General features: G+C 41.8%; 1 protein-coding gene across 10 annotated transcripts in view; it reads left to right on the forward strand.

Annotated features, from left to right (window-relative positions):
• Positions 1-25,173, forward strand: part of SLC1A2 (solute carrier family 1 member 2) — a 201,519-nt gene that overhangs the window by 121,167 nt on the left and 55,179 nt on the right. For all 10 annotated transcript variants that reach the window (XM_064288302.1, XM_064288298.1, XM_064288299.1 and 7 more), the window contains 2 exons: positions 409-535; positions 19,846-20,079. In XM_064288302.1, coding sequence (XP_064144372.1) covers positions 409-535; positions 19,846-20,079 — 361 coding nt within the window. The remainder of the gene's footprint in view (positions 1-408; positions 536-19,845; positions 20,080-25,173) is intronic.

The raw sequence follows: 25,173 nt of genomic DNA on the forward strand, positions 1-25,173 counted from the left end.
CAGGAATTTATTTTATATATATTTCAACTTGGAGCCCTGGTGGCGCAGTGGTTAAGAGCTCGACTGCTAACCAAAAGGTCAGCAGTTTGAATCCACCTTGGAAACCCTATGGGGCAGTTCTACTCTGTCCTATAAGGTTGCTATGAGTCGGAACCAACTCAACAGCAGCGGATTTGGTTTTTTGGTATAGTTCAATTTGCTTGTGTGAAAAATGTTTAGGAAAGCCATAATTCTCTAGGGGAAAGGCACTTTTAGTGTGAGATATAATGCTTTTGTCTCTTAATGCCTAATTCATAGGGTAACAGGTAGTGAAAATGCAGCTCCGTACATGTGGAATGGTAAAGAGCGAGGGAGAAGAAACACATCCTTTATAATTTGTCCTTCTGTGTAATGTGATTCACCCAACAGGTCTGATAGGGTTTTTCATTGCTTTTGGCATCGCCATGGGGAAGATGGGAGAGCAGGCCAAGCTGATGGTGGAATTCTTCAACATTTTGAATGAGATCGTAATGAAGTTAGTGATCATGATTATGTGGTAAGTGGGCTTGTTCTTGCTTCATCAGGGTGGGGTAGTGAGACAGCCTTTGGGTCCCCAGAGGATACTGGAGCCCTCCCAGCAGGAAAGAGTGGACATGGACCGAGCAAAGGGCTCTGTGGACAGATTTCGAAAAAGGGATAAAATCTCTTTTTTGGAATAGCTTTTCTTAGAACAGGGATCAGCAAATTATGGCCCATGTATAGCCTGTGGGTTAAGAATGGTTTTTATGTTTTTACATGGCAAAAAAAAAACAAAAGAAGAAAAGTATTTCACGATACATGAAAACTATATGGAATTCATATTCCAGTGTCCAGGAATAAAGTTTCATTGGAATGCTGCAACACCCATCTGTTTACGTTTTGGCTCTTACTGCTTTCACATTGCAGTGGCGGAGTTGCGTAGGTGTGACAGAGACAGTATAGTCCCCAAAGCCGGCCCATTATCTAAAAAATTTGCTGATCAGTAGGCTGGAAATAAAAAAGAGACATTCTGGAAAACCCAGTTAGTAATACTGAAGCTGAGCAGTATCAAGAGACATTAAGATGAGCCCAGGATACCAGGGAGACGGCATGGCCCAAGGCATGTGGCAGAACCACTGTTTCAATATTCTAGTATCCCAAAGCAATGAATCTTAGACCTGGGTTACCCATGCCTCACAGAGAAGAGCAAAGAGGTAGTTCTTAGGCCATGAATGCAAAAATGAAATTTCAGAGAATGTATTAGAACTGTAAATGTTCTTGGAAATCTGGTCTTAATCTAGTTTTACAGAAGTAAAAACTCTGGTCCAGAGACACTAAATCTCAATTTTTTTAAATATTATCATGACTTTGAGGGTTAAGGTTGTGTGTCAACTTGGCTGGGCCATGACTCTCCATGGTTTGGCAGTGATGTGATGATGTAGTTATCTTCATTTTATAATATAATGTAATCACCTACATGATGTGATCTGATGTGATCAGCCAATCAGTTGTAAGGGGAGTTTCCTCAGGGATATGACCTGCATCCAATATATATGGACATTCTGGCAAATCTTGTTAGCTTTTGCCCACTCTGGATGGTGCATCCAACTCGTCATCATTTGACCTCCAGTTCTTAGGACTTGAGCCAGCATTCTGCTGCCTTACCTGCCAATCTTGGCTTCATTGGCCTCCACAACCCTTGAGTCAGCAGCCTGCCATCTGATCTGCTGATCTTGGGCTTGTCAGCCCATGCACCTATGTGAGTCAGGAGACGCCTCCAGCCTGACACTTGACCAACAGACTGGGAACTTGCCAGCATCTACAACCCCCTGAGCCATTTTCCTTGAGATAAATTTCTTTCTCTCTCTCTCTCTCCATATATATATATATATGCTTCACTGGTTTTTCTTCTCTAGAGAACCCAGCCTAAGACATTTGGTACCAGGAAAGGTTCTAGAGAAAAGAGATTGTAAGGATGAGTTTTCTAAATTGGTTCTCAAGTCTGGTTGGTCCTAAAGATGTTGATGACTCTGCTTCTAGTAGTAAAGAGGGCACTGCTAATCCATGGATAAGGTGACAATATAAATATGGAAAATATCACCACCAATAGATAAGTGTTGGTGAGAGGCAAGACTCTGGGTGATTACATGTTTGATACTTTTCTACAATTTTCTCAGGATGGGAAGTATAAGGAAGCTGTTTGCTTGGTCCTACTTTTGCTAGACAAAGTGGTAAAAGAAAGAGATAAGCTCAGGGCTTCAGAGTCACACCTCAAGCACCACATAAATGACCTCAGAGTTGCCATATGTGCCCTGAAAGAAAGCCTTATTTCTTGTAGTAACAGAGCTGATGCTGCCGAAAATCAAACCCAGAGTCTTATCCTAAAAAAGAATTACAACACCAGTTGAATTCCCAACCTTGGATGGTGTCTAAAGTTAAAATGAGGGCATCAGTTGGGAAGAAATGGGATCCTGAAACTTGTGATGGGGACATACAGGCAGATGATCTGGAAGCAGGGTACACTGAGCCCCTAAATTCCATTGAATCACTCCTGCCAACAGAACCAGCCCTCTCCCTCCCATATGAAGAGATTACTCTATCTTTGTTTGCTAAGCCACCCACCCCAGTAAAGCCATTAGCCCCTCTGCCTCCATGTGATGAGATTAACCCAGCTGTGTCTGAAGAGCCTTTGTCTGAGATATTGGCTGGGGCCTTGACTGAGGCAGATTCCTTACAAGACATTGCTGAGTGCTCTCAGAGCACATCCCTACTTATAACTATACTTATAACTATAACCAGACCTAAAACTATACTTAAGTCCCAGTGAGCCCCAAAAGGTGAAGTACAAAGTGTGAGCCAGGAGGAGGTACACTACACTCCAAAAAAACTGCTTAACTTTTCCAAATATGTACAGACAGGAACTTGGGCAATATGTGTAGAAATGGTTATTAATGGTGTGGGACAATGGTGCAAGAAACAAAGTTACATCAGTCTGAGCTTATTGATATCGGCCCACTAAGGAGAGACTCTTTATTCAGTGTTTCAGCTCAAGATGTTAGGAAAGGATCTAATATTTTATTTGGTTGGTTTGCTGAAGCACAGATTACATGGTGGCCTATAATGAATCAAATGGAAGTACCGAATCTGCCTTGGTATACTGTAGAAAAAGGTACCCAAGGCTTAGGGAAATTGGAATGTTAGAGTGAATTGATCAGGTGAGGCCCACAGACCTACACATGGAGTGACCAGAGGACATTCCTTTTACCACAATGGTGAGGATCAAATTTGTGAAGGGAGCCCCAGCATCCTTGAAGACTGCTGTGACTGCTATTTTATGTGAGTCAGACAGTGGGAACTGCCTTAACTGAATTAACGCTTTCAGGACCAGTGGTATATAGAGTTACCACTTAGTTTTTGTACCTCTAGAGCTCATTGAGAAGCTGCTGTCCCATTGACAGTATGTGCTGCAGGCAAGCAGGGCCCTGTGTAACAGTTTGAAGCAGAAACAACAAGCATGTGCTGCAAATTAGTATTTTTACAGGGTATTGTATTTTTGCTGAATCATTGAATTTTGGGTAGGAAAAACAGGAATTTTGAACATTTTTATTTGGTACACATATGTACCTTTGGAAACCCTGGTGGCGTAGTGGTTAAGTGCTATGGCTGCTAACCAAAGGGTCAGCAGTTCGAATCCACCAGGCGCTCCTTGGAAACTCTATGGGGCAGTTCTACTCTGTCCTATAGAGTTGCTATGAGTCGGAATCGACTGGACGGCACTGGGTACTGGGTTATGTACCTCTAGACTCTGGGGGTAGAATTTATGTCACAAAGGGTACACATATATACCTCTGGACTCCAAGGGTACGATTTGTGGAATAAGGCATAAAACAAAAACCATATTACCTACCAAAAATTCAGACACTCAATGATTCAGCATGTCTTCCATTACTGAAAACACATAGTATCAACCAAAAATTGAAAGGAAAAAAATAACTGGATCTTGAAATTAAGACATCTAACTACAATGGGGCTGATTGGACCCTGTAGTGGGTGCACTCAATCAACAAAGACAAGGTTGGCATGGTTACAGTAACGGACAGTGGAGTCAAAGCAGTAATCGGAATAATCTGACTCGTGTGAACTTACGGTGTTGACTACTTACTCATGGTGTCCCTAGGAATAAAATAGATGGGAAATCTACTAAATATTCATTTGATCTGTACAAGTGGAAGAATTCTAGGACACGTGAATAGCAGTCTAACTTGAATCACCAAAATAGAGTCACTGCCCCTCAATCAATTCCCAGACTTGAGCCAGTTTACAGACCCACAACCCCTCGAATGAAACTGGCTAGGTCCCCTTGAGGAAGGGCCTCACTACACTCTCAAAAATTTGTAATTTAATCTCTCTCCCAGCGTTCCCCAAAGGGATTTATGGCCTTTTATGAGAGTGACTGTTCACTGGGGGAAGGGAAATAATTAGACTTTTCAGGGCTTACTAGATACTGGCTCTGAACTGACACTAATTCCGTGAGACCCAGAACATCACTATAGCCCAACGGTCAGAGTGGAAGCATATGGAAGGCAGGTTATTAATGGCGTTTTAGCTCAGGTTCATCTCACAGTGGTTCCAGTGGGCCCCCAAACCAGCTTGTAGTGATTTCCCCTGTTTCAGAACGCATAATTGGAACAGTTATACTCAGTAACTGGTAGAATGCCCTCACTGGATCCCTGACAAGTGGAGTAAGGACTATTAGGGTAGGAAAAGCCAAGTGGAAGCCTTTGTAACTGCCCCTACCTAGGAAAATAGTAAACCAAAAGCAATACCACATTCCTGGAGTGATTTCACAGATTACTGCAACCATCTAAGACCTGAAGGATGCAGGGGTGGTGACTCGCACCATATTCCCATTCAACTCATCTGGTTAGCCTGTGCGAAAAACAGATGATTCTTGGAGAATGACAGTAGATTCTCATAAATTCAACCAGGTGGTGACTCCAATTGCAGCTGCTGTTCAAGATGTTGTTTTATTCCTTGAGCAAGTTAATACATCTTCTGGTACCTGCTATGCAGCTATTGATCTTGCCACTTCCTTTTTGTTGATTCTGGTTTCAAAGGAACACCAGAAGCAGTGTGTCTTCAGCTGACAAGACCAGCAATACGCCTTCACTGTCTTACCTGAGGGGCATATCAACTCTCCAGCCCTGTGTCATAATTTAGTCCACAGGGGACTTGATTGCCTTTCTGTTCCACAAGATATCACACTGGTTCATTACATTGATGACAAAAGCTGATTGGACCTAGAAAGAAAGAAGTGTCAATGACTCTGGACTTATTGGTAAAACATTTGTGTGCTAGAGAGTGGGAAATCAATCTAACAAAAATTCAAGTGCCTTTTACCTCAGTGAATTTTTTGGGGTCCTTTGGTCTGGGGCGTGTCAAGATGTTTCATCTATAGTGAAGGATAAGTTATTGCATCTGGCTGCTCCCACAACTGAAAAGAAGGCACAATGCCTGGTGGGCCTCTTTGGATTTTAGAGGAAACATATTCCTCATTTGGGTATGCTACTCTGGCCTATTCATCCAGTAACTTGAAAAGCTGCTAGTTTTGAGTGGAGCCCAGAACAAGAAAATGTTCTGCAACAGGTTCAGGCTGCTGTACAAGCTGCTCTACCATTTGAGCCATATGATCCAACTGATATAATGGTGCTTGAAGTGTCAGTGGCAGATAGAGATGCTGTTTGGAGTCTTTGGCATGCCCATATTTGTGAATCACAGTGCAGACACTTAGGATTTTGGAGCAAAGCGCTCCCATCTACTGCAGATAACTACTGTCCTTTTGCAAAACAGTTTTTGGCTTGCTACTGGGCCTTAGCAGAGAATGAACATTTAATCATGGGCCACCAAGTCACCATGCAGCTTGAGCATCCCATCACGAACTGGATGTTGTCTGACCCACAGATCCATAATGTTGGACATGCATGGCAGCACTCCATCATTAAATGGAAGTGGTATATACGAGATTGGGCCTGAGCGGGAACTAAAGGCACACGTAAGTTGTATGAGGAAGTGGTCGCCCAAATGCTCATGGTCTCCACTCCTGTCATATTGCCAGCCCTCTCCCAGTCTTCACCTATGGCCTCATGGAGAGTTCCTTATGATCAGGTGACTGAAGAAGAGAAAATTCATGCCTGGTTTACAGGTGGTTCTGCACAATATGGGGGCACTACTCAAAAGTGGACAGCGAGAGCAATACAGCCCCTTTCTGGAGCCTCCCTGAAGGGCAGTGGTGAAGGGAAATCCTCCCAATAGACAGGACTTCAAGCAGCGCCTGGTTTTTTACTTTGTTTGGAAGGAGAAATGGCCAGACATGAGATTAGATACTGATTCATGGGCTGTGGCCAATGGTTTGGCTACGTGGTCAGGGACTTGGAAGGAACATTATTGGAAAATTGGAGACAAGGAGGTATGGTGAAGAGGTATGTGTATAAACTTCTGTGAAAGGGCCAAAGAAGTGAAGAAAATTGTGCCTCGCATTAATGCGTACCAAAGGGTGACCTCAGCAGAGGTGGATTTTTACAATCAAGCGGATAGGATGATGTGTTCTATGAAAAAACAGTCATCCTCTTTCCCCATTGCCCAATGGGCTCATGAACAAAGTGGCCATGGTGGCAGGGATGGAAGTTATGCATGCGTTCAGCAACATGGACTTCCACTCACCGAGGCTGACTTGGCTGCAGCCACTGCTGAGTGCCCAATCTGCCAATAGTAGAGACCCACCCTGAGTCCCCAGTCTGGTACCATTCCTCTAAGTGATCAACCAGCAACTTGGTGGCAGGTTGATTACACCAGACCATTTCCATCATGGCACTATTTTGTTCTTACTGAAATAAACACTCTGGGTATGGGTTTGCCTTCCCTTCACACAATGCTTCTGCCAAAACTACCATCTACGAGCTTACAAAATGCCTTATCCACCATCATGCTATCTCATACGGCCTTGTCTCAGATCAAGGGACTCACTTCACAACAAATGAAATGTGACAATGGTACCATGCTTATGGGATTCATTGGTCTTACTATGTTTCCCATCATCCTGAAGCAGCTGGCTTGATAAAATGATGGAATGGCCTTCTAAAGACACAATTACAGTGCTAGCTAGGAGGCAATAACTTGGGTTCAGTGTTTTCCAGGAGGCTGTATATACTCTAAACAAGCATCAAATATACGGTGCTGTTTCTCCCATAACCAGGATTCATGGGTCCAGGAATTAAGGGGTGAAAATGAGAGTGGCACTACTCACTATCACCCCTAGTGAACCACTTGCAAAATTTTTGCTTTCTGTCCCCACATCATAATGCTCTGTGGGTCTAGAGGTTTTAATTCCAGATGGTCGAATGCTCCTACCAGGAGACACAACACTTATTCCATTGAATTGGAGGTTAAGAATGCCACTCAGCCACTTTGGGCTCCTCATGCCTCTGGGTCAACAGGTAAAGAAAGGAGTTACTGTACTGGCTGGTGTGATTGATCCTGGTTACCAAGGAGAAATTGGATTACATAATGGAGGTAAAGAAGACTATATCCAGAATACAGGAGATCCTTTAGGACGTCTCTTAGTTTTTTTTAGTACTATGATGCCCTGTGATTAAAGTAATGGAAAGCTACAGCAATCCAATTCGGACATGACCACTAATGGCCCAGAACCTTCAGGTATGAAGGTTTGGGTCACCTTACCAGGCAAAGAACCATGACCGGCTTAGGTGCTTGCTGAGGGCAAAGGGAATATGTAATGGGTGGTGGAAGAAGGTAGTTCTAAGTGTCAGTTATGACAACACGATAAGTTGCAGAAATGAGGACTGTAATTGTTATGAGTATTCCTTCCTTGTATGTGTGCATCAAATATTTTTGTTTTCTTCACATAAGATGTAAACAGGGCTAGTGTGTTTTTGGTTGTACGCATGTTAGTTGTATTATTATGTTAGGTGCAAGTGTGACTGTTGTTTTTATTTAGAGATCGTGTATGTGTACAGGTGTGTATAGGTGCCAAATTGACAAGGGGTGGACAGTGATGGTTAAGGCTGTGTGTCAACTTGGCTGGGCCATGATTCTCAGTGGTTTGGCATTTATGTAATGATGTAGTTTGACAGTTATGTAATGATGTAATTTGGCTGTTAAGTAATGATGTAGTTATCCTCCATTTTGTGATATAATGTACTTATCACAATGTCATGATCTGATCAGCCCATCACTTGTAAGGGGCATTTCCTCAAGGGTGTGGCCTTCATCCAATATATATGGACATTCCGGCAAAACTCACCGGCTTTTCTCACTTTGGATCCTGCATCTGGTCCATCATCACCTGACCTCCAGTTCTTGAGACTTGAGCCAGCAGCCTGCTATATTGTCTGTCAGTCTTGGGATTTGTCAGCCTCCATAGCTGTGAGCCAGCAGCCTGCTGTCTGACCTGCCGATCTTGGGCTTGTCAGTCCCTGCAGTTACATGAGTCAGGAGAAGCTTCCAGCCTGACGCCTGAACCATGAACTTGGGACTTGCCAGCCTCTACAACTGCATCAGCCATTTCCTTGAAATAAATGTCTCTCTCTTTATATACATGTATACATATATTTCACTAGAGAACTCACCCTAAGACAATGAGCATTATAATCTTTAAAGCTATCATTTTGTGTTTTCCTTTTTCCTGCCAAGTACCGTGATAGGTGCTTAATACCTATCAAATGTAATCACAACAACCCTGCAAGAATATTATTATTCCCACTTTACAGAACAGGCAGCTGAGGCTCATGGAGGTAATTAGCATGCCTAAGATTATATAGCTAGGGAGAGGAAGATTTGGAGTTCATATTGATACCAAAATCTTTGATGCATATGTGGTGGGTTTTTTGTTTGAATCTTTGACACAATATTGTCTCTGTTACATTTTACATGTGCTTATAGTTAATGGGGAAACCCTGGTGGCATAGTGGTTAAGTGCTACAGCTGTTAACCAAAGGGTCAGCAGTTCGAATCCACCAGGCGTTCCTTGGAAACTATGGGGCAGTTCTACTCTGTCCTATAGGGTCGCTATGAGTCGGAATTGACTCGATGGCACTGGGTTTGGTTTTGGTTTTTTATAGTTAGTGGTTATGAAATCTAGGCTGGCCAAGGAGAGCATGAGTGTCTACTCCTTCATCAAGGAAGTTGAGCCACCTCCAATCATTGAGACCTCCCAGTATGCTGTATTTTTCAGACAGAAAGCTTTTTACAGGCATTTGTTTCAGACCCCTATTTGTCTGTTTCAGACTCCTGTTTGTCTGACTAGAAAAAAATGAAACCAGTATCAAACCAAGCCACATATGTGCCTTATTCTCCATAGGAATTCTGGGTTGGACATTCCCCATCTCTGTTTGTTCCAGTCTACCCACCTCCTTCACTAGTTTTCCCCCGATCTCCTACTACTTTTACACAGGTGCCTTCCACTTAAATGCTAGCTTCTTCCCCTCTTCTTCCTTTGCTTGTCCCTAACCCTCACCTCAAGGAGACCTGGTGGCTCAACAGTTAAGTGCCCAGCTGCTAACTGAGAGGTTCGCAGTTTGAAACCACCCAGTGACTCTGAGGCTTCTGTAAAGATTACAGCCTAGAAAACCCTCTGGAGCAGTTCTACTCTGTCACATGGGGTAGCTATGAGTTGAAAATTGACTTGGTGACACCTAACAACAACAACCACAACCTCCACCTCAGAAGGGCAAAAACCTGCTCTTGACTCTTTTTATCTCCACGGAATCATCAAGCAGTGGTGTGCCTGTAGCAAACTCTTACTAAGATTTTAGGAATGGGTGGGCTAGCTGAAGGCCCCAGGGACTCAGATCAAGAAAATATTTCTCATGATTTCATGAACTGTATTTAATAGACCTGGTGTATTAGTTTCCTAAGGCTGCTGTAACACAATACCATTAAGTGGCTTGTAAGAACAGATGTATTTCCTCATACTTCTGGAGCCTAGGAGTCCAAATCTGTAGGGCTGTGTTTTCTCTGTCAGCTCTAGAGGAAGATCTTTTCTTGTCTCTTCCAGCTTCTGTGTAGCCCCAGGTGTTCTTTGGCTTGTAGATACATCTTCATATGGCTGTCATCTCTCTGTGTGTCTCTCTGTGTCTCTTCTATTTTATAGGACACCCCTCAGATTTGACTAGGACTCAACATACTCCAGTATGACCTCCTGTTAACTGATAACATCTTCAAAGACCCTGTTTCCAAACAAGGTCACATTCACAGGTCCCGAGGGTTAGGACTTCAACCTATCTTTTTACGGGACACAATGCAATGTATAACACCTGGCTTATTCAGATCGTTGCTTTAATGTGCTTTTAAAACATGGAAAGGATGCTAGTAAAGTAATATTGATTATTGTACCGATTCTTCAACTTCCCAGGCAATGCTGGATTTCTGAATATTTCTTTTGTGTGAAGAAATTAAGGTCATATAGTGCTGGGTAGTGATGCTGTAAAAAAGATTTTGAAAGTTCTTCAGAGTCATTCAGGGAGGAAGGAGTCTGCCGAGGGTTTAATAAATAGTAATACAGAAAGCAAAATAGGCCTTTTGCTATTAAACATTGGGATCTGCTGTTGTTTTCTAAAATTTCTAGTAGAGCGTGTGTCGTTACTCTAAATGTGCAGTTCCTTTGTTGTAAATGCCAGTGATGTGGGCAAAATATACAAGTTCCTTCCTTCATTCAGTCCAACATCATTTTCATTGAGCCCTTGCAGGAAAAGAAATCTTCTAGAAAATCAGATGAGTCAGTGGGATAAAGTGTTGCCTCTCTTGTCCCCAGGGATTTGGGGCGGGGGGGGGCTGGTGTGGATCAAGAAGTTTCCCATTCATTGAAAAGAAAATTCATAAGGATTTAGCATCAATTCCCGGGAGATAAAAATTATGAGGCAAGAGTAAGACCTACAGAGCAATTTCTGATAGCTGTTTGGTTGCCACATCTAGGCAGTCAGGAAGGTGTTATGTGACACGAGATGCCCATTATACACTATACATTTCTTTAATTCGTTAGCTGGCTTGTCCTTATCAGCATTTGATAACACTGCATGTGAGAAAGTTCTGGGTAAAACAGCCAGCCACTCTTCAACTGATACCTGAAAGGTTAAATAATCAGACTTTTTTAAAATATTCTTTTCTGTGTAGTTGAAAGAGTAGTGGTAATAACAAAATACAACATTAAGGAGCTGATAATGATAATTATTATAATTACTATCATATAATTAAGATTTATTAAATCCTTGTGTTAACGCTCAGTACTATCTGGATTACATGTATTAACTCATTTATTATTAAGGAGATAATTATCATTAAACACTTGTTCTTAAAAAGGTCCCTGCATGGTGTAAGCAGTTTGCAATTGGCTTTTAACCAGAAGTTTGGCAGTTCGAACACATTCAACACCATGGAAGAAAGGCTTAGAGCTCTGCTTCTGTAAAGTTTACAGCCAAGAAAACCCTAGGGAGCAGTTCTACTTTGTAACACATCGGGTAGCAATGAGTTGGAATCGACTCAACAGGAACAGTTTGTTTTTTTGTTTTTGTTTTTTGGTATTATTAAATCCTAACATTTACCAAAGTACTTTACATGCATTCACTCATTTATTCTTCACAGTAGTATCTAACAAAATTAGGTACTTTCGTTAGCCCCATTTTCCAGATGAGAAAACTAAGCAAGAGGTTAACGTGCCCAATATCACACATCTGTAAGTTGTTGTTAGGTGCCGTGGAGTCAGTTCCAACTCACAGTGACCCCATGCACAACAGAATGAAATATTGCCTGATCGTACTTCATCCTCATGATGCTTGCTATGTTTGAGCCACTGTGTCAATCCATCTCGTTGAGGGTTTTCCTCTTTTTTCGCTGCTAAGTAGTGGAGCTATGTCTGACTTCAGGGTGGATTGAATCTAGAATAGTCTTAGATCCTGTGTGACTTTAGGCAAGTTAGGCAAACACTCTAAACCCCTATGTCCTGGTCTATAAAATGAGATGATGGTAGAACCCATGTGATGGGGCTACTGTGAGAATTAGGTGAGATCATGACCAATAGTCACAGAGCATTTCCTATGAGCAGGAGCTGTCTAAATATTTTACATTAATACTCTGATTGTTGATGTTTTGTTATTATCATTGCTATCATCAGTTCTATCCATATCCCCTCTATGTCTGTGTTCATGAATTCTTAAAGACATTTGCAAGGCCTTTGAATCACCAAAAAAAGAAAAACCCCTCATTTTTGTGTGATTTTCAAGTCTTCATTTTTTGAAAAGTTCTTTAAAACATTTTTAAAAAATCTAAAAAACTTAAAGAGAAACGAAAACTTTTCATAATCTCACCATTATATAAAGTGAGAAGTGAAATCTCTGCCCACTCTTCCAAATCTCCTTCCCAATTAACCCATCCCATCCATCCATCCATCCATCCATCCATCCATCCATCCATCCATCCATCCATCCATCCATCCATCCATCCACTCACCCACCCATCCATCAATTCATCCACCATTTCATTCAATAAATATCTACTGAGTGCCTGTTATGTGATGATTCCAGGCATTGGTGATATGATGGTGAATTAGACAGAGAAAGGTTCCTACTCTTGTGGAGCTTATATTTTAGTAAGAGTAGAGAGACAAAAGGAAGCAAATAAGAATCCAGATACAGTGAAACCTGTGAGAGCTGGGACTCAGTGGGACTGCCTTGTTTTTCCAGGTCTCACAAGTTTTCTGCCTTTCACAGGGTGCAGTCTTACCACTTTTCTGTTGCTATTAGTGGAAAATATTTGAGTTTTCCTTCTCTGACAGGTTTCCACCTTACATAGGTTCTGACTTTTGTAGGTTTTACTGTAGTAACAAATGCTATAAGGACCATAAAATGGGAAAAGGGGATAGAGAATGATGGGGGGATGGCAGTAGGAGGTGAACTCTATCTAGAAAGACCAAGGAGGGGCTGTCTGGAAAGGTGATTTTGATGGTGACCTGAATAGTAAGAAGGAGACAGCTCAGTGAAGAACCAAAAGAAGACTATTCCAGGGGCAGGAAACAGCAAGTGAAAGCTTTGCTGGGTCAGAATGAAAGCCTGGAGAGGCTGGAATGTTGTTGGTTGTTGAAAAGGAAGTGGAAGGTGGCGAGGTTGGAGAGCTGGGCAGGAGGCAGATCCCATGGGGCCTTGCAGAAGAGGTGGGGTTTTATTTACTTGCAAAAGGAAGTCCTTTATTTCATTTAACTCTATCGTCAGGTTCTCCCAATTCTGAGTTCTCTTGGTATCCATCCCAAACTTGAGTTAATTGGGAACGTGTGGGGCAGAACCAGAGTGGCTTTACGGCAGGACTGAGAAAGTCCCACAGCTTACCTCCACTCCAAGAATCTATCCCACTGTCTGTCCTATGCTTTTAAGTCTTAAATTCATTTCTCCAGTGCGTTAAGACCTCAAAGACTGAATAACGTAGAACTAAGGTAAATGGTTTCCAAAGGCTAACCACGTGCAGGTAGTCCCTGACTTATGGCAGACTATCGGAATCGACTCAACTGCACTGGTTGGCTGGGGATGGAGTTACTACGAACCACATTTATGACCGTCCTTATTTATTTAATTTTTATGCATCTTATCGTTAGTAATATGTTGCAGCGTGTAATTTGCTAATGTTATTGTTCTCAGATGTTCACTGGCAGATGTTCAATTTTATGATTTACTATTCAAAACACTGCTGGAGTTATGAAGATATTGATAATAAAATGCAATAATGGTGAAAACTATAAAAAAATGAGGTATTTGATTTATGTCAGAACTGACTTACAGAATGAAACTCCATCTTAAGTCAGGGACTACCTGTAAAATCTGCATTTCATCAGTTGCAGATGAGATTTTCTTCCTTGAAACAATGGTTTCCAAACACGTCAGAATTACCTGGGGAGCTTGTTGAAAATGTAAATGCCTCAAGGCCAGCTCTGGGAATTCTAACCCAATAGGTATGTGATGGGTCCAGGGAATCTACACTGTTAACAGGCAGCCCAGGTAACTCTGACGCAGGTGGCCCAGGGACACACAGAGAAACTGGTGTGAGTTCTGGGTATAAGTGCTGGGTATGAGTTTGTGTTTGTGGAATAGAGGGCAGTCCTGGGTGGGGCATCTCGGTGGGACCTTTGGGCTGACAAGGGCTAAGGTACTAAGCGGATGGAGGCTAAGATACATGACATGTTAGTAAGAAAAAGGCTCAGACAGGCCAGCCCTGAATGAATCACTGGCCTTGAAAACAGTGCACAAAGCAAAGATCCAACCAGTCTAAGGGAAGCATGGACGCCGTTTCCTCCCTCCACAGCTCTGTAGTCCTGCCCTTCTAATTCAGAAACTGGTCTGATAATTACTGGGTATCTTTTGGCTTTAGAACTCTCAGTGAGGCCCTCAGCCTCTTGATGAACTTTGTTTTTATGACCTTGATTATTTCCTTCATTTTCAGAAGCTTTGAGTGTGACCTTGAACCCTAGGCATTTGCCCTTTCTTATCCACTGAGTGTCCTTTTCAGTGAGATAATTCATTGATAGGGAAACCCAGGAACCTTGAGCCCAGCCCTTTATGGAGGTTTAAATTACTTGTTTTGAAAGCAGGTGCAAGGAAGTGATGACCGTAAAAGACATCAAAGAACAAAGACTATCTTTGTCCTGATGGCCATACTAGTCCTGGAGACGAAGGTGTTTGGGTTAACAAGGACCCACTGTCTGCCATATTTTTTAACATAACACTCCACCTTCTAGCCCTTGAATAACACTCTCCATTTATAATGGGTACTTGCACCTTTCCCAGCAAACTGAGTGCTCCAGAGGTAACCCGCTACCACCTCTCTCTAGTCCATTTGGCCCCGGCACAAATGTATTCTCCTGGGGGATGCTATAGCTGGTCTTTTTTTTTTTACTTCTTTATTTTTTTATTGTGGTAAATATATAGGTCACAAAACATTTGCCATTCCAACGATCTTCACATGTAGAGTTCAGTGATAATATGTTCGTCCTGTTGTTCAGCCATCACCATTAACCATTCTCGAAATTTTCCATCACTCTTAACTCAGTGTTCGCTCTCTCTCGCTCTATTTTTTTTTTAATTTTAATTGTGCTTTAAGTGAAAGTTTACAAATCAAGTCAGTCTCTCATACAAAAATTTATATACACCTTGCTATATACTTCTAGTTGCTCTCCCCCTGATAAGACAGCATGCTCTTTCTTTCCACTCTCTATTTTCGTGACCATTCGGTCAGCCTCTGTCCCCCTCTGCCCTCTCATCTCCTCTCCAGACAGGAGCTGCCCACATAGTCTCATGTGTCTACTTGAGCCAAGAAGCTCATTCCTCCCCAGTATCATTTTAATCCCATAGGCCAGTCCAATTCCTGTCTGAAGAGTTGGCTTTGGGAATAGTTCCTGTCTTGGGCTAAAAGAAGGTCTGAGGACCATGACCTCCAGGGTCCTTCTAGTCTCAGTCAGACCATTAAGTCTGGTCTATTTACGAGAATTTGAGGTCTACATCCCACTGCTCTCCAGCTCCCTCAGGGGCTATAGCTGGTCTTGGCAAAGAGCCTTGAAAACATTTCCTCTCCATTCTATGAATTGCTTGTCCTAGAAGAGAAAGAAAATTGAATGGCACCCAAACAGCTCATATTTGTGTTTTTCTGAACCATTTTAAAGGGTGATTGGTGCTTGGGAAAGAATTGACCTCTTGGCTTATGAAGACAAACGCTTTTCGGCTTTATCAGAAGGCACATTCTGCTCAGCTATTTACAATCCCAGTGAACAAAGCCCTGGCCCGGGAAACCACCCCACTGATTTATGAGGTCTTATGACTGTGGGGGAAACCTTGGTGGCGTAGTGGTTAAGTGCTACGGCTGCTAACCAAGAGGTCAGCAGTTCGAATCCACCAGGTGCTCCTTGGAAACTCTACGGGGCAGTTCTACTCTGTCCTATAGGGTCGCTATGAGTCGGAATCGACTCGATGGCACTGGGTTTGGTTTCTGGGTATGACTGTGGGCACACAAGAGAATATGAAAAGGTGCGGAAAGCCAGTGTTTTAATGACACGACCAGAGGTTTATCCCAGACTCCCTAAGACCTGGGGAAACCCATTGCCGTCGAGTCGATTCCGACTCATAGTGACCCTATAGGACAGCGTAGAACTTCCCCATAGAGTTTCCAAGAAGTGCCTGGTGGATTTGAACTGCAGATCTTTTGGTTAGCAGCCATAGCACTTAACCACTACGCCACCAGGGTTTCCTAAGGCCTGGGGAAGCAGTCCTCAAACATTGGCCAGCCTTCACCCCAGGGACAGGACAAGTAGAGGCCTCAGGCTAGTGTTTATCAGGAAAGAGAGTGGCTATAGTAATACTTTAATTAGTGGCAATTACAAATCACCTCTTTCAGGATAAGGGTCCTCTTGAGAAAATGTTTTGCTCATAAAAACATCCGTATATGGGTGGCAGTAGCCTGTGAGATGTTATAGAAAGCCTCGTTAATTCAGATATAATGCATTCAGCATGGGTGATGAGATGACATGGGGTAGATGTGTGAAAACAGGACATAAGGAGGAATTCCTTTGTCAGGAGACAGGGAACGCATGGTGCTGATGTGTGTATTCATTTCCTAGGGCTGCCGTAACAAAGTGCCGTGAAGTGGGTGTCTTTAAACAACAGAAACTTACTGCCTTACAGTTCTGGAGGCTAGTAGTCTAAATTCAGGCTGTCTGCAGGACCAGATTCTCTCCGGGAAGATCCTTTCTTGTCGCCTTCAGCTTCTGAAAGCCTCAGGTGTTTCTCAGCTTGCAGATGCATCTTCTCATGGCTGTCCTTCCTCTGTCTGTCTGTGTCTCTTCTCTTTTATAAGGACACCACTCAGATTGGATCAGGACCCACCCTACTCCAGTATGACCTCATGTTAATTTAACTGATGACATCTTCAAAGATCCTATTTCCAAACAAGGTCATGTTCACAGGTACCAGAGGTTAGGACTTCAACACATCTTTGTTTTTTTTTGTTTTTTTTAGTAGGGGGCACAATTCAATCCATAACAGCAAGGATGGGGAAGAGATTTTTGACAGTGCACACACAGTCATGTTTAAAAATTTAATCCTCATGGCAACCTTGTGCGTTTGGAGTTAGCCTCTCTAAGCTTGACTTCCACATCTCTAAAATGGGAATGGAAGGAGCCCTGGCGATGGAGTCTTTAAGTGCTTAGCTGCTAACTGAAAGGTCAGCAGTTCGAACCAGGCGCTCTGCAGGAGAAAAGACCTGGCGATCTGCTTCAATAAAGATTACAGCCTAGGAAACCCTATGGGGCAGTTCTACTCTGTCCTGTAGGGCTGTTATGAGTTGGAATCGACTTGACAGCATCCAACAACAACAAAATGGGAAAACACATCACTAACCAAGGTTGCATAGCTTGTAAGTGATCAGACAAATTCCATGCCTTATGCATATAGGCAGTCCCTCGGTTACGAGTGAGATCTGTTCATAAGCCTGTCTTTAAGTCGAACAGGTACATATGATTCTTATTTAGCATCAATCAAATGTTTGTCTTAGTATAGAGTATATATTTTACCTTTTTATGCATATAAAACACTTAAGAAACACTTCCAAACCACGCAATATTTTCAGGAGCATCACAAAGTAGTGTGTGCATTCGTTATTACGAACCATTGTATTTTACTCAAATTTTTAATATAATAGGTTTTATGGCAGTCTGTTCTTAAGTACAAGTTGTCTGTAAATTGTACTTTTGTAACCCGGGGACTGCCTGTATATAACTCTCATCTGTTCTTTGAAGCTTGCGTTTTGACTAAGGAAAGGGCTTGCTCCAGGCACGTAGCAAAGAACAAGTTTGGCTGAGGGACTCCCCTCACTTTCCTGACTCCCTAACCCCTCTTGGAGCCCTGGTGGTGCAGTGGTTAAGAGCTCAGCTGCTAACCAAAAGGTCGGCAGTTTGAATCCACCAGCTGCTCCTTGGAAACCCTATGGGGCAGTTCTACTTTGTCTTATAGGATTGATATGAGTCGGAATCCACTCGACAACAATGGTTTTGTTTGTTTATTTTTGACCGTTCTTGGGAGCCTTATCTCAAGACTTCATTTTCCGCACAGTCTGTGTCTCAGATATCCTCCTAATTCCTAATAAAGTGTCATCAGAAGGTGTCACAAGCTGAACAAGTTCACGCTTCAGTAACACCAGGTTAGGCAATAAAAAAAGGATCTTGCCAAACATGAAGAATACACTCAAGATGAGAGTGAAAATTGTTAGCTTACCCGAGTGAGATAAAAAATAGTTCCCAAGCGCTCTATAAAGATAGTAATAATGATGTGGAAGTATGTACAATAAGTCCGTATAGATTAAACTGTGATTAGTATGTCATCTGCTTATCTACCCATTAAAAACCCATTGCTGTCGAGCCGATTCCAACTCATAGTGACCCTACAGGGTTTTCAAGGAGTAAATGGTGGATTTGAACTGCCATCCTTTTGGTTAGCAGCCAAGCTTATCTATAGAGAGCTAAAATAGCATGCTACAGAGAAGTGGTTCAGTTTGGTATGGATGAAAACCCCAGTTGGGGAGTCTCACAGACCTGGGTTTAAACTACTCTTTTTCTGCTTCCTGATTTCACGGTCTTGGGCAGGTTATTTAACTTTTCATAACTTCGGTTTCCTTGTTTGCTAAATAGGAATAATGATACCGAGATTTTAGGGTTGTGGTAAGAAGGAAATGAGGCAATATGCGTAAAGCTCTCGCCATGGTGCCTGACACAATATTCAAGGAATGACTGTTGTTGTTAGCTGCTGTTGGGTTGGCCCTGACTCGTGGCGACTCCACATATTACAGAATGAAATGTTGCCCGGTCCTGCGCCATCTCCGTACTTGATCAGACAATATTCTATTGTGAACCATAAGGTTTTCACTGGCTGGTTTTTGGAGGTAGATCTCCAGGCTTTTCTTCCTAGTCTTAGCCTGGAAGTGCTACTGAAACCTGTTCAACATCATAGCAATACGTAAGTTTCCACTGATGGATGGTAGCCGTGCGTGAGTTTCATTGGCAGGAATCATAACTGGTCTCCCACATGGGAGGTGAGATTCTATCATTGAGCCACATCTTCAAACTCCCTAATGAATGGTAGCCAACATTATTTTTAAAGGAGTGAGTATGGGAAGAAATATTTCCAGACTTAGAAGTAATAAAACCACATTTCTTGAAATATACTCTTCAGCTCAGATATTTTCCTTGGCTTGGCAGTTCTCTCTCTCTTTCTGTCTCTCATGTACTCCTTATCTTCCAAGGTGAAAGCAAAGCAAACATACAAACATTCGTTTATAGCTTCATGAAACTAATGAGCTTTCCAGAAAAACTAAAAAATTATTCCCAATTTATTAGGAAGGAACTGAACAACAAAGAAATCGAACAAGAGTGTCCAAGATGCAGGATGCCCATTGTAGAACCGTAGACACACCTGTGTCTCTCAGTTTCAGTTGGTGGTTACCTAAGGGATGATAAAGCTTGTCTTCTCTATTCCGAAAAGTGCCTTGACAACAAGGTTTACCTTTGGAGTTTTAATCAGAACAGGCACCACCAGATCCACAGGACACATTTCAGTTAAAGTAGTTAGTCTGAAGTTAAAAAAAAAAGAAAAAAAAATCTATCGAATCCCATGACCCTCTTTCAGCAAAACTCTCTTATCCAGAAAAGTGAAGGGTGTCCTCAGGGTGCAGTGCATAAGAGGACTCAGATTTTAAGTTCTGAGTTCTATAATGCTTTCTTTAATGTTTTTTCCCCGCTTTTATGTTTTTCAGGTACTCTCCTCTGGGTATCGCCTGCCTAATTTGTGGGAAGATCATTGCAATCAAGGACTTGGAGGTGGTTGCTAGGCAACTGGGAATGTACATGATAACGGTGATTGTGGGCCTCATCATCCATGGGGGCATCTTTCTCCCCTTGATTTACTTTCTAGTGACCAGGAAAAACCCTTTCTCCTTTTTTGCTGGCATTTTCCAAGCATGGATCACTGCCCTGGGTACCGCTTCCAGGTAGAGAATACAAGAAATCACAATTTTTTCTCCCCACTGACTCTTTTATCGTCTTTCTCAAGAATTTTCCATCACAAAATTCAATGAGAACACGTTTCACATATTTTTAAAATATTTTTGAAAAGGTGAACCCTTTGCATTTTTGGCTTCTCTAGGAACTTCCGATCCGTCTGATGACCTTTTTTTTGCTCTTACGCTGCTATACTGGAAATATGTTCTCATATTAAATTTTCCACATTATTCCACACTATCAGTTTGCCACATGTAGATTTGCTTAGTTCAGTTTAATATGTTTTCCAAAATGGTATAACAGGATGGTATTCTATCAGAAATTCTCTAAACTCTGATTTGCAAAATGCTCTCATGAAACATCCCTCTATTGAGATTTTGGAAAGTAATTTTCCAAAACTAAGAGAGCCAGCTTTTTACAGGGCAAATGGTTTTGCTAGGTGAGATTTCCAGGCCAGCAGAAGTCAGGCAAGTCTTTGAACTCTGCGTGAACCTCTAATGAATAACCATTCCACCCAGCTTGATTTTCTCACAACCAACTGCATGTTACATTGACTGAGGGTCAGTTTCTCCTTTATTAGATAGCCCCAGTGCCTAGAAGGCCAATGGATACTCCAGATATATATATACATATATATTCTGCATATCTATATTTGGATTTCATCGTGGACCAAGTTTTGAATGCAAAACCAACAAACACATAAGAAACGCCTGGCAATTTAGAATTTCAAAGACTAAAGAGTACTTTTATTCTTCCAGCCTGCACTTAAAAGAAAAAAAAGAAAGAAAACCCAAACCTGTTGCCATCGAGTCAATTGTGACTCATAGCAACCCTGTAGGACAGGGTAGAACTGCCCCATAGGGTTTCCAAGATGCGCTATTGGATTCGAACTGCCGACCTTTGGGTTAGCAGCTGTTGTTCTTATTTCTGCCCATGCTTCTTTGGGTCACAAAACTAAGACCATAAAACCGGTGGCGGAGAGGCACACAAGCCTGAAACGCATAGCTCAGCATTATCTCTGGAGTCACAGGTCTGCCAGGTCCTTGTTGTAGGACCCATGATCCATGACCCATTCCCATGACCAGGCACTGCAGTATAGTGGCCACTCTGGGACACAGTGCAGCCTGTGTTACACGGGTGCCGAGCAGGCGTTCAGTGTTCCTTAAGGAACCTAAGGGACTGATTGTGGGGACCTCTTGGAAAACCAAATTATAGTTTTATCTTGCCAGTCAGTGAGAGTTCACTACTGGTAGAATGTGGGAATCCTGGGGATCCAGATTCAAGTATCTAGTTTCCCAGAATACAGAAAATCATTCCAGAATTTCCTTTTCCTTCTTAGTTCTACCGATTTTCTATGGCTGAATTCCCCATGGCTAAATAGCTGTATTCATAAATATTGCTACCCTTTGGAGAAAAAGGAAATCTTTTTTTTTTTTTCTCCCAACAATGAAAGCAGCCTTATTTAGTTTAGTTTTTGTTTTTTGGTGATAAGAGTGATATTTGCTCATTGTGAAAATTCAGACAGTGAATAAAATTTTGAAGAAGAAAATGAACATCACCAGATATCTCATCTCCCAGTGATAATTTGTATTAGCCCTTTTGTTAATTTTTCCAGTTTTTACTATATGTATATATATTTTTTTGTAAACTTATTTTTCACTGGTCAGCAAATCATGAAAATTGTATTTGTTAATATAGGTCTTTACTATTATTTTTTTTTAATTGCATAAGAATGTGCCGTATGTACTACAGTCTGTCCCTCCACCGCTGGTGTTGTACGTATGCAAGGCATGTCTGTTAAACTGTGACAATAATAAATGCTGTGATGATGCATTGCCATTATTGCAGTGAGTGCAGTAATACAACTAATTGCATTCTTAGAAATACATCTCTGTAAGGCTGTCTGATCACCCTCTCAGGATAAATTTCTAAATGTGGAATTTCAGAGTCAAATGGTAAGCACACTGACAGTTTTGAAACATGTCACCAGATGGCTATTAAGGAAAGTACACCATTTTATGTTTCCACTAACTGGGTCTGAGAACATGCCTTTCCCCACCTACTCACCAGCACTGGGTTTTATCAGGTACTTCAGTATTTTCCAATTTTATTGGTGAAAAATGATCTCATTGAATTTATATTTCTTTGATTACTGGTGAGAGGAAATATCATTTTGTGTTCTTATTGACCATTCTCCCTCCTTCTCCCCATGGACTGTTTGTGATCATGCTCATTTTTCTGTTGGGGTATTCATTCTTTTATTATGATTTTCAAGCACTCTTTATATATGAATAAGAATATTAACTCATGCATCTCATGTTGCAAATAATGGCCATTTCCCCGTTGACATTTATCTTAAAAATTTATGGTGACTTTTGCCACTAGATATTTTCAGTCTGCAAGTAGTCCAAGCTGTCAGTATTTTCCTTTAGTATTTAGAATTTGCATTTTGCTCAGGAAACCTTCTACATCAAAGATTTTAAGATCTTATTTTATGTTTTCATCCAATAGCTTTATGGCATTGATCTTAAAACTGCTTCAAAAATATAATTTTTTTTTCTTTTGAATGACTAACCAATTATCCAAGAACTTTTACAAGACAAGGTAAATCTTCAAGGGACTTGTGTAGCCCTTGTTTGTGTGGCCCAAATTTGTATTTAAATCAAAGACAAATGCTTGGGTTATCTGGCCAAGGCCACAAATGCTAGACAGACCCATCTCTTCCCCATTTCTCTCAGTATTTCATTTGACAAGTGAATGTGGTTTTAATCTTTGGTTAAAATGTGGCTTTTGCCTGGGTGTGGAATTTCTTTTTTTAAAAAGTCAATGTGGTAGGAGTCACGTACCAAGAATTAACTCAAAATTTTTTTTTTTTTTTTTGCCATTATGGCCACAAGGAAACAATGCGGAGCCCAGAGACAGCCGGATAAATATTCTTTCTGCCTCCTCAGCCCTTGGTCTGAATGGGGGTGTTAGAGATGGTTGACTGGCTTTTCTCAGTGGGCACAGTGGCTGGTTTCAAGACGGACAGATGGAGGGAGGATGGTCTGGGACAGGCCTCTTTGTATCACTCCAGCTGCAGTAAATTCTGATAAAAACTAATCTAGAAAAAAAGAAAATACCAAGTGTCTGAGTTATTACTAGTAATATTTAAAGACTGTCATATGACCATTGAGACAGGAGACAAAAACAAAACAAAAACCATGTCAGCTTGTCAACACAGGAAAGAGTTAAAATTCTCAATTCTCGAGTTTCAGGTTGGATTAATTGGCTATGTATGGATTTTAAAGACACAAGCAAAACCTATCCAGTGGAGAAATAGAGGATATTTTCATGCCTAACCAATTATTTTTCTCAATCTATATAATTATCTAAAGATCCCTTGATGATATTTTGGAAAAATGAATGCAATTAAAAAAACAACAAACAAACTAATGTATTCTAGTGATTCCAGAAGTGTCCTTAGGCTCATAGGACTGAGGATCCTGGCCTCTAACCCTGGCTGTGCAGCCATTTCAGACCAGGCATGGTGCCCTGGAAGCTCTTGGAAAGGGCCTCAGGAGAAGGGTGGTGGCAAGAGGAATAAAGAAAGACTAACTTCATATTAAAACAGCTGGAGCAGCAAGACAGGTAGAATCAGTCCCATCGCCTGAATGCTAATGAGGCCAGACCCCAAGTTTTTCCCCTGGGTTTAGAAGGTTTTAATAATGAGGCAATACCTGGGTAGTGCAAACAGTTTTGCACTCAGCTACTAACCAGAAGGTTGAAGGTTTGGAATCAACTCAACGGCAACTGATACTGGTAGTAATGAGGTATTCCTAAACATTTATTTCTTCTCCCTACTCAAAGAGGAGGCATGAGATAGATATGTGAAAGAATGTTCCAGTAAGATGACTCTGGCTCTCCTAAAGTTGTTATGAGGAGCTCGTGGATCAGTGGTTATCAAACCTCAGAGGTTTGATAAAATTCGTATATGGGCATCCCTAATTTTCAGCTTTTGATTCCTTGGTGCTGCGTAGACCCAGGAATCCGCATTTCATTTGGCTTTAGCCCTCTTCCATTCTCTAAGAAGCCAAAACCACAGTAGTTGTCTATGGCCAGCTCTGCTGGAGCCCTGATTCTGACTAGTACAAGGAAACAAGGGCTAAATCTCTAAGTGCGAGAAAACACCTCCAACTGTTGTCCACGTTGGAAGCTTCCCAATTCACTCTGTTTAAAAAAAAAAAAAAAATCAAAAGAGGATGAAGCACAGGGCTCCCCTGTGTCAGTTTTAGCCTCCTGCACTGCTTTTCACATTACTTAAGCTTTGAAGCAAATCCACCCACCCTCCCATGTGCCTCTGTCCACATGGAAATAATATTCTGACCTTCAACACTTATCCTTACAGGTCTCCAATTTTAGAAGACTCATGAATATCTCAGGAGTCCTGGCCCTAAGTCTGGGTCATGCAGTCGTTAAATCTCCATCCCAGGCTGGGAGGAGTGGGGGTGAAGTCACTCCATATTGTGTCTTTGATTAGTTACAGCTCACATGCTTTTCTGCCCTATGTCATTGGAAAGCCTTGAGAGTTGGCAGGTGCCCATTTATCAGGGAGCTGGCCTGGCTATGAGGTTCCCCAGTGAGCTGCTAGAAGCTCCAGTTTGCATTGAATGGTGCCTGCTATGTTTGTCCAGCCTTATCAGAATTAGCAGACCCAGCTCAGGGCAATTCCCAGGGCCTGGGTACAATCCAGCATTTCTAGCATGAAATTATGGGTCATTCAAAAATTTCTGACTCCATTTCACTATTGACAGCTTATTCTTTTCTGGCACGATTTTTTTTTTTTTTGCCACCCAGTTAATATGAGTAATAAGATGCGCTTCAATATTTAGCCTAAGATGGAAACGGTGACCAAAGGGAAAAGCAAACTTGAAGCTCCAAGTAGCTCCCAAAAGCCTGAACCAACAAAAATATTTTGCTGCCAATTAGCATCTTTAAAAAGGTTGATTCTGAGCCACCAATTTGCTGGCTTTTAATTTGGCTCCAGATAGAGATTTTTTGCATGTCACATTGCTTAACTGGAACAAAAGAACACAAACTTACGT

This window comes from Loxodonta africana, chromosome 7 (assembly GCF_030014295.1).
Source record: "Loxodonta africana isolate mLoxAfr1 chromosome 7, mLoxAfr1.hap2, whole genome shotgun sequence".
NCBI lineage: Eukaryota > Metazoa > Chordata > Mammalia > Proboscidea > Elephantidae > Loxodonta > Loxodonta africana.